This window comes from Cibotium barometz, chromosome 60 (assembly GCF_041138505.1).
Source record: "Cibotium barometz isolate CiBa-2024 chromosome 60, ASM4113850v1, whole genome shotgun sequence".
In the NCBI taxonomy this organism is placed as follows: Eukaryota; Viridiplantae; Streptophyta; class Polypodiopsida; order Cyatheales; family Cibotiaceae; genus Cibotium; species Cibotium barometz.
Genome location: NC_141105.1, coordinates 25,487,332 through 25,500,022, shown reverse-complemented (window position 1 = coordinate 25,500,022; position 12,691 = coordinate 25,487,332). Strand labels below are relative to the sequence as shown.

Below are 12,691 nucleotides of genomic sequence, written 5' to 3'. Positions count from 1 at the left end.
TAATTCTACCTAGGGAATTAAGGTTGAGAAATTAAGTGGTAGAAAGAATATCTTTAGATATTTTATTTGGTTAAATCACTAAATTAGTATTTAACCAAAAATAGATGTTTATCTAAAGAAAATCCTTGTTAGGACTAAACTGAATGATTTTGGTTAGACAACGAGAGGGATGGACAGTAAACCTACTTGTCCATATCTTGACTTGAATCAAGCAAAAAAAAAAACACTTTGTGATCAATTCCAGTTCCGAAATACAAAGATTAGACTACCGTTGAACTAAACTAATTTTCCTTTAACCGAAATCACCAAGAATCTAGTTAGACAGTTAGACGAATGATGGGTAGATTACCTTGATGAGAGAGCAAGGATTCTCAGTATGAAATGGGGAATTAAGGAAAAAGGGGTTTTGTGGAACCAATCTCAAACTGGGAATTTTACTTGCATAGAACCTCTGTTTTTCATTTAAAGGACTGTTTTACGCCAGAATGCTGGAGGAAGTATTTGGCATGTGTTTTACTAAGAGAAGGTTCGTTGTAACAGCTGACGGGGAGTCGTCGAGGGACGTCACTCGTGGCAAAGCCTGCCGAGGTCTTGACCAGCCTCGGTACGGTTGAAATGGTGCGCTTCCAATACGATGGGCGAGGACCGACGAAGCGGTCCCTGAGTGAAGTGCTAGGACACCTAAGGAGGATCCTAGAGGGTTCTGACCAGGTGATGCACGGGCTCACAGTTGCTAGGACACCCATGTGTGCGTCGAGGAAGATTCAAATGGACTAAAAAGAAAGATTTTTGTGAATCAAATTTTGATATTGGATCTCATTGGTTGGCCAGCTGGTCTTCAACGGAGAGTCCAGAAGACATATTTTGTAACACAATGGACTCAGAATTTTGGAGAATGATGATCAGTAATATTATGATTTCTATTGAAGGATTGTTTTAAAGATAACCGAATCTGTTATAAATGGTAATTTTATATTAGGTGTGTATGTGGAATGCCTACCTTAATTTTTGCATGAAACGCCAGCTAGGGAGCCTAGGGACTCTTTTCCTCGGTACCTGGGCAAAACACAACCAAATCTTTATAAAGGAATCCCACCAATATAGTGGTCGGGTGGTTGGCTAACCCATGGGCCGGTTGGGCTGGATCGGGGGATTCCTGCGAAACAATTAAGATACGATTAGTTAGATTAAGTCTTGAGAAGACCCTTGTTCTATGGGAGGGAATCAACGGCTGCCTCGTTAAAGGACGAAAAAAGCGGTGATTCTATGGACCAAGTGCAAGTCTCTTCTTTAATCTGACCATGTGTCTTCAAGTTTGGTCAGATCAGTTTAAATAGTGATGACTTTGACTCGTTAGGATAATTCCCCGTTAGAAGATTTTCCCATAGCGGAATCGCTCGTGCATTCCGGGCGAGGGAAGTTTTTCCGGGCTCGGTTTCGGAGGAACTGCCGGGCTAGCCTCTCGTCTGGACATCTGCGGCGGTCGGGCGAGGCCCCAAGTGTGGATCCCTGCCCCGCGCGGGAGGCTGATGCCGCTTCCGTCGCCAGCGCCCTCGGAGGGGTATCTCACAGCCCTTCTTCCATGAACTCATCACTACTTGTATCAATGGTGGGGGTTAGATTTCTCTGAGCTGAAACACTCAATTGAGTGCTCACTGGGTGGCCTGAACCAACACTCTTTTGATAGGAAGATCCTGGGTGGTTGGATGCACTATCATCGAGAGTAAGGTCGTCTCCAATAAGTTTACCAGACCTCAAATGCATGAGAATGTGATTTGATAGGATAAATCACTACCCCAATTTAGATTTTCATAGGGTTCTGTGGTCTATCTGAATTTTTAGGTCGTAAAACTGTAGATTGCAGTTTACATCGTGAGATAGCAGGGAATTGTTCATGCCATGAAACCGTAAATGGTTCACGCTGTGAGCAACTTTTTGCACTTTCACGTGTTTAATAGTCACTTCGAATTTTAGGTCCGTGTTGCCCTAATCTGAGTTGGTTCGTCTCAATTTGCGTAATAGAGGCACTTTCCTAATTTTGACCTGACAGTTCTTGGTTCGTTGAACTAGATCCGTTCACTGATAGTTCACGCCGTGAAATCACAGAAGACAATTCATGTCGTGAAGTAGTAAGTAAGGGTTTACGTCGTGAAAAAGGGAATGTTTCACATCGTGAAGTATGAAATGGGTCATGCCGTGAAATAGTGGATGTTTCACGTCATGAAGAACTTTTTTGCTAATTTATGGAATAAGATTCCTTAGGATCCGTTGTGTTAGAGGCGTCAGGATAAGGTACCCTATTTTTAGCAAGGTAATTCCAAAAATTACAACGCTAATTGCGAAAGGTGGTTCACGTTGTGAAGTGGTAAGGAAATGGTTTACACCGTGAACCGTTTTCTGCACTTTCACGTGTTTGGCCCCCGCATTGACAGAATGAATTTTGGGTGTAATTTACCTATCCAAATGTCCCAGAATGGTTGTGCTAGGAGTAAGGAATGTAATGCAAGTTATAAGCATAGTCATTGGCTGTTTATTTTTGTAATTTTTATGAATTAAAAAAATAGAAAATAGAGGATCACACCTGCTCGTTCATGGTAGCAAGGTTGGTGATACAAACATCAAAATTAAAAGAACAAACGATGCAGCTTTCCTCTAGGATAACCCAAGTATTCACCCACACACCAAAAACAAACAATTTCTATCAACTCTTCACTTCCAATCAAACCTTATCCATTCATTCTCATCACAATGCACTTTCTCAATGAAAAGGCAATCATGAATCTTGCATAGTGGGAGCTGAAGCTCAAGGAGGATGGAAGAAACAATGGTGTTCCCCGGCAGAGCAGCGCCAAAAATGTTAATGGCTACCGTACCTCCCCAAGAGAAAACTCTAAGCATTCACCATTGAAAGAAGCAATAGACAACAACTATCATTGGGTACTTACCAATGCTTTGAGCTCATGTCCCTTGAGGTCCCCAAGCTCACTTCTGGAAGCCCCAATCCTCCAAGATCTGTCTCCATGCTGTCACCATAGAGTCGCTTGTACCACAACACAAGGCAATCTCTCTCTCACTCCTCTACACATATGTGTATAGAGAAGGAACATACATAGAGACACTCTCACACACTCTCTCTCTCTCACAAGATAAGGCAAGAGCTCTCATAGCACAAAGGGGGATTGTGTCCTTTTATTATGAGAAAATGCCTTATATACAACTGGCCCTTATTCACACTTGGGTGCCCAAAACTTAACTAAGGCCTTGGGTGGCCAATATTTCATAATGTATAACTTTTATAGTGCCTTTGCATGACACTTATTAATGTCCTCAAATGGAGGAGCATATTTGTTAATCCAAAATGGGATTAACACAAATGTACTAGAGGAATTACATGGTATGAGGGTGCTCTTGGAGTCCTTATGCATGGTATCTGTGTAGAAATTGGCATCTACTTCTTATGTTAAGGGTGAAAAAATATATGATTGTGAGAAGACCATAAAATCTCATGCTTCTCATACCTATTCTTCTTCCAAACATAATCTGCATGATGCTAGGACATTCTTACAACATTCACAATAATGTTGCACATGGTTATTACATTTAATATTTTGATAATACTCTTATTTGAAGTTTATGACATTGTCAAATAGTTATTTTTAAGTGACCAATCTATACACCAAGGAGGGAATATTAACATAAATTCCTAAGAAAACTCTTTCCTCAAGTTAAATGATAGTAAATTCTTTTCCATACAACCAAAAGAAAAAGGAGAGGCAGAGAGCATATCCTTATTGCCAAAGACCAATCGTACATCAACTTTCATGGACAATAATTGGTGTATTTCTTTTTGCATAAGATGGGATGTCCATTAAACAACCCCATGTGCATGAGTGTGGAAGGTGGAAAGTTGTACAAAGACAATCTAAGGTTGGAGAGGCTAGTGCATCTTAATAGAGTAAAAGTTCATGTCAAATGTATCCTTTGATGTGAATTTTGAGGTGAGGAGGGGATGAGGCCTAGTAAAGATGACTCACATCAATGGTGGGGCCATAAGAGTAGGATGGAGCTTAATACATGGAGAAGGCTGATCAAGATGTACCAAGAAGACAATGTAAGTTACAAGAAGATGTAGAAGCTTCATCATGTAGCCCAATAGCCCACCAACAATAAACTCTATGGCCTCCTACGCTTTAGCGCAACACTTGCACCCATGCCTCTAAAAAGGGAGGTACAGGGTTCGAATTTACTACCCTTGTGGCATATGTTAATACCCTAAAAAAAGAAACAATACACTTTATGAAAAAATCCTTTAAAAACGGCTAAGGCTCTAGCCTTTAGTTTATGCGAATTTCTAAGTGTATCAAAGAGCTTCATGTTGAGCTTATAACAAGCTTAAGATTAGCTCCCTTTAGCTCTTGCAAAGAGAACCTCTCTAAAGCATCTTTTTATTATTAACTTATGATGTTATTTGTGTATTATTTTAGTGTTATCTTAATAATGTGCTAGTATGGAGCTTCAAATAACATTTTTGAAATGCTCAAATCGAGGAGATGAGATTGCAATTGTTTTAGGCCAAGAGTCTTACAAATATTTAGGAATGCTCAAATTGAGGAGATGAGATTATGGTTGTTTCGGGCCAAGAAATTAGAGGACTGGGTTATTTGAGGAGTGGAAGTGGAGCATAAGGTTGGTTACTACCTGTCGACACTACTTGCTCATGCTGTGGGTGAGGAGTTGGAGAAGCATCTTCCCTGACGAGAGCAACCAGGACGGCTTGGATTGACGAGGAAGGACTAGTTGCTTTTTATGAGCATGAGATGAGGTGCACTTTAAAAATGAGAGGGCGTGATGTACCTCTTAGAAGTTGACCCAAATGGGTGATGCCTACAAACTAGACATGTAGACGATAGCCTTATGAATCTACAAGTTGGACTCTTAGACGGACCCTTATAAAAAATGAACATGAAGCACAAAGTATTGTGGTATTGAACAATTGACAAAACTAATGGAACAATCCTACAAACTTGTCATAGAATGACACACAATGATCATTTCCATCAACCACGAGTCATTATTGGGCGAACACTCCACTAACCATTATGAGGCAATTATCTCCATTCATCAAACATTTCATGATCCAAAGCATAATTATTGCCCTCCCATAAGCATTAGAAAGTGTCACAATTTATGCGATGGTGTGTCATTGACTCAAAGTCAATTACTAGGGAATCTAGCCCATGGTTTGAGAGATTTTAACTCACACACTTGGCCCTCCCCCGTTGCCTTACACCATATCAAGTGCACTACGTGCATGTGTGGGAAAGAGGGAGTTGAATTTGTACCCTAAGGCAACGAGTGGATGCTCTCACCATGTAGGCATGGTGGGGTTGAATTCGCATCCTAGCACAACGAATCTACCCCCTCAATAATCAACTGCCCTACACGCTTGTCATAGAGTGAATATTCTCTCCAATGCCACCCCTTGGGGGCAATTAAGAAGGTAATGGTGAAGATCTCTATTGACTATGAGCCAATATACAAGATGAAGATCAATATTTATGGCCCTTCCACTAGGAAGATATTTTCACCACCATTGTGTGAATCGTGGCCGTCCAAATCTACTTTCAATTTGTGAATTGTGGTGGTGTCCATGGCCATTACAAAGGGTACAATACCCACCTATAAGGCGATCAAAGTGATCCGAAAGAAGGTTTGTCGCTCGTATTTTTCCATGGGGGGACGGGTCCAGCTGAGAGTGTGGCTATGGCGCACAGGGCCCCGCCCTGTCAGGTCCCCCCTCTCTCCTTGCCGCACATCTCGCGTGCACCGCCTCTGATTAGCCTGCTAGCCTCGCAGCCTCATCCACCCCTTTTCCTTTTCCCTGAATTCTGCAATCAAAGCCCGCCCACTTGTCTCCCATCTGACCCATTAACCAGAAGCAACAGGCAAAAGGATAGCACAGTTAGGGCAGTAATTAGCAAAGCTTGATACTATATTAGCTCTGCTTAGATTAATTGAATCCTTTTACCGACTAGCCCCCTCCATCTGCCACTTCTCTCTCTTTTTTTTTGGCTATGATTTTGGTAGTTGGGTTTTTGCGCCGCAGGAGAACAGCGATGGTAATATATGTTCCCAGCCCTCCAGAGCGATAAGATGAACGGTCAACAGGGCTGTGGTAGAGCTTCTCGATACCCTTCATCTTAGGATTTCAGTGAACCCCCCTGGAGAGAGTTCGTTTGCCCTAATTGGACCCTACAGCTAGGAAAATTAGGGTTTGGGTTATAGACACTCCAGTTAGGGTTTGGATTACAGACAGGCAGAGACGCCATGGCAGCTTGCACGGTTGTGTGGTTTCGGAGGGATCTGAGGGTGGAGGATAATCCTGCGCTAGTTGCAGCTGTTAGAGCAGGGACCGTGGTTCCGGTCTTCATATGGTCTCCAGAAGAGGAAGGCCAGTTCTTACCTGGCAGGGTATCCAGATGGTGGCTGAAGCAGAGCCTCATTCACCTAAACGACTCTCTCAGCTGTCTGGGAGCCCCTCTGGTGATGAGACGAGCCCGCAATGCCCTTGCTGTCCTTTTGGAGATTGTCAAGGCCACAGGAGCAACCCAAGTGTTCTACAATCACCTCTATGGTAAGCTCATCATGTGGGCTCTTTTTAACGTTTTGCCTGTTCAGGCCCTTCCCACTTGTACTTTGAGCACTAATTTGGTTATTTTACATCTACCTGCATAGATTAGGCCCATGTCACCTCTATAGTAAGCGGTTTTATGATGTCTACCTACATATATTAATCCCATCCTTCTCGTTAAGTGATTTCTTTGATGTCTGTCTTCTTTCATGTTTACCTGCACAGATTAGACCATACTCACTTCTACTGTAAACACTAATTGGGTTCTTTGATGTCTATCTGCACAGATTAGACCCTTCTGTAAGTACTCAGTAAGTTCTTTTATGCCTATGTCATAAATTAGGCCCATCTCCCCTATCATTGAAAGCAGTCAGTGGGTTCTTTGCGGTCCACCTGCATAAATCAGGTCCATCCTGTAAGCTTTCAATAGATTTTTACCCGTCCATCGACGAAGACTAGACCCATCCTCAGTGCTGTTGTTTCTGCCTTTCCAGATTATCCATATTCCCAATCAGTGATTGCCTGCATAGACTACTAACACGCCTACTTATTACACAGCGTATTAGTAGTCTATCCTTATTACATGGCCACCTCTGTCATAAGCACGAAGTGGTGTCTTTGCTATGTGCCTGCTTAGATTAGGTCATACCAACCTCGATTGTATGCATTATTTATTTGTGTCTAGCCTGCAAAATTTAGGCCTCTATTGTAAGAACCAAGTGAGCTATTAAACAGTAAATTTTGTTTTACCAATTGAGATATTAACCATTAACAAAGGTCTGTGTAATTAATGAATATACTCATTTCTTTCTTGCCACCTCTTCTGTAAGTGCTAAGCAGGATTTTTGCATTTATTTGGCACTGGCCCACCTCACTCTTAAGCACCAAGTGGGCTTTATGAGCAATTAACAGTAGACTGCTCAATAATGGGCATTATTTAGCTTCTATTTAGACATTAAGTGGGTTCTTGCATGATTTAGGGGTTCTTGGACGCCTATTTGAAGCACTACATGGGTTCTTCATTACTTACCTCTATAGATTAGGCACATGCCCACCATTATGCCTAGAGCCAGGTGGATTCTTTGCAGTTATTGAGTGGTGTAGGAGCATGCGCACCTTTACGGGAAGCACTTCCTGCAAAAATTATTTGCAATGTTTTATATGGTTTAGAAAGATGCATGCTGCATTTAGAGTACGAATTACATCTGTGCATTGATGATGATTAGCCCAATTCATTTGTGTGTACCAGAACATGCCATTCACGTGAAGGTCTTACTTTATGTTTACTCTTGTTACCTTTCCAGATCCAGTATCGCTTGTCCGTGACCATAGAGTGAAGCAGGGACTCTCCAACGCCGGGATCATTGTGAATACATTCAATGCGGACTTGCTTTATGAGCCATGGGAAGTCAATGATGACCAAGGCCAGGCCTTCACAACCTTTTCTGGGTATTGGGAAAAGTGTATGAACATGCCTATTGAGCCTGAGGCTCCTCTTTTACCTCCTAAACGCTTGTCAAGGTTCTCAGGTATGAGCCAGCAAGATATACTATCTCAATGCAAGTTGTCTAGTCCCCTCCCCTGTCCCGGGGCGAGATTACGGTGACAAATATGTTGTCTGCTTGCAGGATCCATTTTCAACTCTTCCATTGAGGACTTGGAACTTGAGGATGAATCGGACAAGGGTAGCAATGCTTTGCTAGCACGAGCATGGGCTCCTGGATGGGCAAATGCTGACAGGGCCCTGGAGGCCTTCGTGAATGGATCACTGATTGAGTATGCTGTTAACAAGCAGAAAGTAGATAGTGCTACTACTTCTTTGTTATCTCCACACTTGCACTATGGGGAGCTGAGTGTTAGGAAGATATTCCATAATATTCGCATGAAGCAGGTCTTATGGGTTAAAGAAGGCAATCTGGAAGCCGAAGACAGTGTGAATGTGTTTCTCAGGTCTATTGGATTTAGGGAGTACTCAAGGTATCTCAGTTTCAACTTCCCTTTCACCCATGAACGGTCCTTGTTATCAAACTTGAAGTTCTTTCCTTGGCGTGTTGATGAAGGCTACTTCAAGGCATGGAGGCAGGGTAGAACTGGGTATCCCTTGGTGGATGCAGGCATGCGGGAACTTTGGGCTACTGGATGGTTGCATAACCAGATTCGTGTTATTGTCTCCAGCTTCTGTGTGAAGTTTTTGCAGCTTCCATGGCGCTGGGGGATGAAGTACTTTTGGGATACCCTCTTGGACGCTGACCTTGAGAGTGATGTTTTGGGATGGCAATACATTTCGGGCAGTTTGCCTGATGGTCATGAATTAGATAGGATCGACAATCCTCAGGTACGCCATTTGATCCTTAATAGTAGTAGGACTTTTGCACTGCTTTTCCAGTCACCTGTTTGTCATGTTCTTGAAACTGAAAATTTTTATGTTTATTGGGGCAGATTGAAGGATACAGATTTGACCCCTATGGAGAGTACGTGCGGCGATGGTTACCTGAGCTGTCACGCTTGCCCACTGAGTGGATACATCATCCATGGGATGCACCTCCAAGTGTGCTTCGTGCTGCTGGAATTGAGCTTGGTTCGAATTATCCTAGGCCAATTGTGGAGATTGCAGCAGCTAGAGAGCGCCTCGAGCAAGCGCTTGCAGACATGTGGGCAAAAGAGGCAGCGGACAAGGCAACCTTGGCGAATGGTTTGGAAGAAGGTTTGGGTGACACCGTAGAAGTGCAAGGGGCTGGAAATGCTTTGCCTGCTGACATGGACATAGACAGAGGTCTTGCCCCTGGAGTAGGAAAATCCTCTTTGTCGGTAAGATCACCTCACGATCAGATGGTTCCAAGCATGCCCATCGAAGCAGGAAGAATGTCGACAGGGGTTGTTCCAAGCTATGCAGCTGATCGTGGGAGTGCAGTGCAAGAAGGTGCTCCAATGGAAACACCTGCAAATGAACGTGTCCTTGCTGCACAGGCACAGGGACATATGTTGATGTCACCAACTGTGGCTTTGCAAAACAGCAATGATGATACACAATCCACAGCTGAATCTTCATCTGCACGGCATCTTGCTGCTGCTGTTGGTTTACCAATCTGGTCACAGTATGTCTCTGCACGTCCACCAATACGTCAGGACGATTCTCAAGTGCCCTTAGTGCCAGAGATGCATCACGGAGTTTTATCTCGGAGACATCCACATTCAATACCAATGGTGAACCTCGAGGCAGCTAAGGTAATTTTAAGTGAGATTTTTGTCATAAAAGTATTAGTAACTAAGTTTGAATGCAGTATTGGGATGGATACAGAATGAATGGTCTCGGGCAGGGCATTGGATGGGCAAGATTGCCTGTTCATACCTGATGTTCAGTCATTGACCATCCTGGTTATTTATGGCCAGGTTCTGTATCCAGCCTTACTGGCTGGTCTGCCATTGTGCAATTTCAATTTATATCTAAACTTTTTAAACCTCTACTTGTTGGCTGTTCTTGTTTTCTTGCTGTGTGTGTGTGTGTGTGTGTGTGTGTTTGGGGTTTTTGGGGGGGGGGGGGGGGGGGGGGCTTGTTGGACCTGCAGACAAGCTCGCTTTCAGTGTGATCACATGCCCAATGTTGTTGGGCGAGGGCGCAGTGGCTATTTCATGGTGTGGTGGACGTTAGAAGCAGATTGGCCTTGTTGCCCATGTTCAAGAATTAGTCCTGTGCTGAGTACGATACCAAGAAAGGTTGTGTGAGTGTTTGTTGAAGCAGAGGATGAGGGTGCATTACCTCCCTGACTACTAGAGTACTGGGTGCCTTGTTTAAGTCGAGAGATGGCTTCATGCTCACTGAACCAAGAAGAACAATGCGTTACTGGTATTTCCAATGGCTGATGATATCACAGAACTTAAATCAAGGTCTCTGAAAAGAGCAGACACCCTGCAGCTTAGTGTTTTCCAAAAAGTTTGTAAAGTTCAAGCTAGGAGTGAGTCTATTTAGGGTGGTATTAAGTTCTTTAGACGTGAGCTTGTGTGGCTCGATAGTCTTTCTATTGACTTTAATTTAGAACACGAACCAATATTCTTGGGTTGGGGTGGCCTCTGTACAAGCAGGAACTCGGGGTGGCCTCTGTACAAGCAGGAACTCATGGCTGTGCTCGTCTGTACACAGAAGGTATTGGTCAGTAGGTGAAAGAAAGAAGTTTGTGTGACCTATGGATTGGTGGGGATCTGTCAATGTGGTCTGGAACTGGCATGCATATAATTTTACTTCGTTTGAACTTCACTGCTTTTTATGGCCTTCGTATTCCTAGCACGAGGACATGGTTTGTTAATAATTGATTTTTTCTTTTTTAAACATTGCTTTTTGAACTTAAATTTGGATATCTGCATTAAGGCCCCCTTTGGTACATCATTCACATGGTAGCAGATTATGTCTACGGTGTTTCCCTCTAGTAACACCATATGGTAACATGACCATTACGCCACCATGCCATATTTTTTAGCACAAAATGTTCGTAATCCTTCGCACGGAGTGCTTAATGACTAGAGATAATGGAGATCTATGCTAAAATGCCAAATCTTGAAGCCACAAACACTTTGTACAAAGAGTTTTGGACACCGTGTGTACCCTAGACACAGTGTTGGGTGGCCACATGTAAAAAAGTGGTCATGTATAAAAAACACTTTTGTTAGTGAGAAAGAACACAATCCCAATTATCCAAGCTAGAGTGTACTTTCTTGATATCTTGCTCTCTTGCTTTCATGTGTGTCGTTAAGTGCATGTGAGGGAATACTTGTGTACTTTTGCAGTAAATTACTTCTCTATCTCATCTCTTTTGAGAGCATAGCATGCTGTGTGATTAGAGAGACACCCACATCTCTCCATCCCAGCATTGCTTCATACCTGATGGATGGAGGTGACAATCAGAGTGGAGTGTGAGTGTGCACGTTCTGTCAATTAATTATTGTTTTACTTGCTTGCTTATATTCATAAATTTGGTGTCCTACTTGTAACCTTCATGACCACTTTGGATCAATCAAATTTTTTGACCTTTGCGGGTCAATCACTTACCACATGTCTAATTAGATGCTCATAGCTTTACAAACACATACATTCGTAGAAATCTTCACATTTCTATGCTCTTAGAAGTGACACGTCGCTTCTACACTTGACATGACTCCAAGTAAGACTCTCATGACGATGAACAATACTCAAAGGAGTACCCAAAACCTTCATTGCCAATTAGAGTCTAGTGAGGACTTGAGGGTACAGCAATCATGAGCTAAGAAGAGAGTATTGACCTAGGGGATGAACAGGTAGTTCAAACTAAGTGGCTCACAACACAACTCAGACAACAAGAGTCCATTGGAGAAATTGGGCGAGGCTATAGATCAGGAGGAGTGTTTGTACTCGCGAGACAAAGATCACTTTCGTACTGTGTAATACGCAAGCGGATGAAGTGAATGGAGAATCTTGAGATAGCTCATTGCTACAGAAACTCGTAAAGTGACTAATTATGGCTTACCTTGCCTTTGTTGAAACATGCATCATTGGGAACTTGGTCGCGAAGAAGAGCCGCAAAATGCAACTTCCCATCAATGTGGGTGTGCTAGTCGCTTTACACAAATCCTCTCTCTATTTTCACACCAAAGACACAGTAGAGAGCTCCATACAAATGGGGTGTGAAGAAGGAAGAGCTTAATTGCCTTGATAGAGGCAAGAAGAGGGTTTTCTTCACGGTGGTTCTCATTTAGCGATGGGTCATACCATGGACTATGCTTATGCTCATCACGCCCCACCATCCACATGTGTATCTAGAACGTTGCGAGATAGCTGTCGATGATGAAGCTATGGTACATGTGTTTATGCATATGTGAGTGCCTTTTCATGTGCAAGGTGTGTCGGTGAAGTGTTAAGCCCTTTGTGAATGATGTAGGTGTTGTGCATGGGTTGATGGTGTGCTTGTTCGTGTCTTTCCTCCATTTGATAACTCTAACACTTCTGCTTTCTTTGACTCTCTATATTTTTTCCTCAATGTTCACCCATTCTTCCTTTTCTTGGGGAGTCAAGGTCATTATGTTGTAAGAAGA

General features: G+C 42.9%; 1 protein-coding gene across 1 annotated transcript; it reads left to right on the top strand.

The window, feature by feature from the left end:
- The first annotated feature begins 5,688 nt into the window (after positions 1 to 5,688).
- On the top strand, positions 5,689 to 10,955 carry LOC147605168 (cryptochrome-1-like). The gene is made up of 5 exons (XM_086793755.1): positions 5,689 to 6,634; positions 7,936 to 8,160; positions 8,260 to 8,966; positions 9,071 to 9,856; positions 10,198 to 10,955. Exons 1-5 carry the CDS (start codon positions 6,328 to 6,330, stop codon positions 10,216 to 10,218), a joined length of 2,046 nt encoding a protein of 681 aa, XP_086649881.1. The 5' UTR covers positions 5,689 to 6,327; the 3' UTR covers positions 10,219 to 10,955.
- Positions 10,956 to 12,691: the final 1,736 nt, after the last annotated feature.